Below are 3,318 nucleotides of genomic sequence, written 5' to 3'. Positions count from 1 at the left end.
CTGCAGTCGATTGATTCCGACTATGGAATGATGCGTCGGGAGTCCAGCCTCGATTCGCGTCTATCGACCGGTTCGACCCAAAGCGATATGCCACGTATGCGAAAAAAGAAGCGTGGCATAATGGGTACGCTAAGGAGCTTAAGCCTAACGAGAAACAAAGGAACAGAAAGTGATTACTCGGTACGCCAAACTACTATTGTAAGAATTCGATGTTGGAAAACTGAAATCCGTCTTATACTACCTTTTCAATAGCATCAAGGATCGGATTCTGATCTAAGCATAGCAGGGGATATCCGATCCAGCAAAACTAACCTCAAAGGAAAACTATCGGGAATGTTTCGCCGTGGAGGCTCGTCCTCACGCACGAATAGTACCGAAGCGATAGATCGAGAAATTCAACGACCAGTCGCCACCCAAACTCTCGGCAATGGGCCTACCGGTGTGTCAGCGCCGCAGCGACCAGTTTCTACCAGCACGCCGCATTTAGCTAGGGTAAGTGTGGTAAATTTTGCAGTAGAAAGAACAAAACATTGCTTAGTTACTGTTTTATCTACCAGGCCGGAAAACCACCCACGCCTTCGATGCAATCGGTACAGCGGAAACGGTTAAGCGCCAACCTGCCACCAACTGGGCCGTCCTCTGGCGGCCAATAATTGACCGATGAAATATTACTTTCTCTCAAAATATATCCTTTCATGACATAGATCGTTGATAATGCTTAAAGTCAAACGATATCGATCTCTTGCACATACATACAATGAAAAAAAATGAATGCAAACAGTCCTATCAATGTTAAATAGTACGGTTCATATGTGCACTTTATAATAGGTTCGTCGTGATAATTATAATAGTGAACGCCATGAACCAGATCAGATGTTCAATAAAAATGTTTCATTCTATGTTCAACAGATGTTATCAATGCTCAATAAATATTGTCGCAGTTTATTTCTCATTCATTATTATTAGAACGGACTGAGCTGTTCGAACTTTACGTTTAAACTTTAAGTTGGTGCTTAACACCAGCTTAAAGTTCTGCAACCAAGTTGATGCACTAACAGAGTTCGGACTGACGACTTTGGCATAGAAACCGATTAATCGGTGCAGCGTAGACCGCTGATCTACGAACGAGCCGCTACGATCGCAGTTGTTGTTCCGCAAAAATCCGGAAGTTATTTAAATGGCTGATTTTACAAATTTCGACCGAATGGCAGCGGAAGCTGCAACGTACAGAAAACAAGCGATTGATGCGGTTAGCAACAAAGAATGAATAGTAAATCATTGTTTCGTTCAGAATCATTGTTTTATTCAGAAAAATGAACAATATTTACTGCAGCGAAAGAGAAACTTATTTAGCAAAGACAATGCCAATCAAAAAACCATTTTTCTAGCTAACCAGAAGTTGGTAACTACAACAGTTGTGTTCGTAATGTTTCAGCCAAGGATCGAAATTATGACTTAACTTAGCTACATGACGTTACTTTGTTTTTTTTAAGTAGGAAAACGCAATTACGCGCGCCGTGTGGGACTACCCTCGCTGCCTAGGGCCTAGGCACACCCTAAACACCTCTTTGGTTCTCCATCCTACCCCTTCCGGAACTACCGTCTCCGGCTTTACTTTGTATGGGGGACTAGGGCTAATCCTCGACTGACATTTAGCAAACAAGGAGCACTCTTGTCCAGTTTGCCCTCACTCCCGGTCGGCAGGACCCGAGTAACGCAGTACCGAGGTGACGACACTCGGAAGCAACCCTTTTTTGGTGCTGCTAAGGCCCCCAATCCTGCGCTTCGGTATGATGCGTGCGTCCAGCGCGCTCATCGCCTTGCTAGAAGCCTGCTCAGCGTAAGTCCTGAAGCTGAGCCTGCACCGCAGCTGATGTGCGTAACTATGGTTCACATTGCACTGCAAAATCATTAGGCATAGGCACTGCAAATAAAAGAACCATTATCAATCACTATAACACATAACTAAAAACTAGCTTACCGCGTCGTAGAGGGTCGTTCTTCAACCGCTGGTACGAGTTCTTCACATACGATTGTAGAATTCTGTGGAACTCTTCCTCTCTATACCGCGGGTTGTAGCGTTGCACTACTTCAAAAAGCACCCGCAAGGTTGCCTTGTACCTCGTCAGTACAATAGGGCTTTCGTCTGTCGGTTTTTTCCAGACGCATATGTTCAAAAACGGCCGTCGAAAGTAAAGGTCAATAATGTGCTTCAACGGATTACCGCCTCTAGTTTTGCGGGTGACCTTTACTTTCGACCGCATATTCAAAAACACGCTTTTGGCACATCCTGGTAATGATGCCAACTTTTCCAGGCTTTCCAGTTGCTTCCAGGAGCTCACCGGAAGAAGCTTGGCGGCAGCATCACTAAGACGGAGCTGCAGTTTGGAGGTACCGCAACTGGCTACAACTCGCTGTGGAGAGGCGTGAGCGGTGCTGCTGGGTCTGCGAGGTGCAGTGGAGAGCTGCGTGGCAGGGGATTGCGGGGCGCAGGACTGCGGGACTTGTTCAAGCAACAACTGCTCGACTCGGTTGAGCCGAGCATTGAAGCGCTGCTCCAACTCGTGCACCAGCGCACTGCAGCTGCACTCCGTGGTAGGGCGGTTTACCGGGCTCCAGGCTGGTGGTTGTTGGGGCTCCTTCTCCGGCTCCTCCTTCACGCGCACGGACACCGACTGTGGAGCGACGTGATTGGAGCTGCTGACGTTCCGTTCAAGCAACAACTGCTCGACGCGGTCGAGCCGAGCCATGAAGCGCTGCTCCAAGTCGCACACCCGTGCAATGCAGCTGCACTCCGTGGTAGGGGTATTCACCGGACTCCGGGCTGATGGTTGTTGGGGCTCCTCCTCCGGCTCCTGCTCCACCTTCACGTCCACGAGCTCCTCCATTTCCTCCGGCGAAGAAAGAGTCAGTCCCGATTCCGGTGGACCAATTGACACTAAAGTGGTGACGTTTTTGATGGAAAAGAGCGGTTCCAAAATCTCGAAGCTCATGTTTGGATGCGCCTGCTCCTATATTTACGATTACAAATCTTTATCCGAATACGGTCGATTACGAATTAGTATAATAAGTATTGTGTATAACCTTTGCACAGTGAATATTTCGCTTCGGTAGCGATCCCTTTCTTTTCTTCCGTGCAAGTAATTCGCAAATGGTCTTCCTTCTTTAAGACATTTTTCAAATCAGGTAATGGGGAACTGAAACTGTTATTTATTGTTATTAGAACGGCTTAGAAGTTGATGCTTTGTTTGTGTTCGGACTGACGTCATTGGCTCAGAATCCGATTAATCGGAGCAGCGAGACGGATGATCTACGGAC

The 3,318-nt window shown here is 47.1% G+C and overlaps 1 protein-coding gene across 1 annotated transcript; it reads left to right on the top strand.

The window, feature by feature from the left end:
- The first annotated feature begins 61 nt into the window (after positions 1-61).
- Positions 62-741, top strand: LOC128276566 (uncharacterized). Its single transcript, XM_053015021.1, has 3 exons — positions 62-180; positions 253-492; positions 558-741. Exons 1-3 carry the CDS (start codon positions 88-90, stop codon positions 651-653), a joined length of 429 nt encoding a protein of 142 aa, XP_052870981.1. The 5' UTR covers positions 62-87; the 3' UTR covers positions 654-741.
- Positions 742-3,318: the final 2,577 nt, after the last annotated feature.

This window comes from Anopheles cruzii, unplaced genomic scaffold (genome assembly GCF_943734635.1).
Source record: "Anopheles cruzii unplaced genomic scaffold, idAnoCruzAS_RS32_06 scaffold01607_ctg1, whole genome shotgun sequence".
NCBI classification, from domain to species: domain Eukaryota; kingdom Metazoa; phylum Arthropoda; class Insecta; order Diptera; family Culicidae; genus Anopheles; species Anopheles cruzii.
Note: the sequence above shows the minus strand (reverse complement) of the source record. Positions and strands in the feature narration are given on the sequence as shown.

Bases quoted from the DNA above. Each gene is read 5' to 3' on its own strand.
- LOC128276566 (XM_053015021.1), top strand. From the start codon at position 88: ATGCCACGTATGCGAAAAAAGAAGCGTGGCATAATGGGTACGCTAAGG. The intron at 181-252 runs GTACGCCAAACT...CCTTTTCAATAG, and splicing joins GAACAGAAAGTGATTACTCG to CATCAAGGATCGGATTCTGA. The intron at 493-557 runs GTAAGTGTGGTA...TTTATCTACCAG, and splicing joins GCACGCCGCATTTAGCTAGG to GCCGGAAAACCACCCACGCC.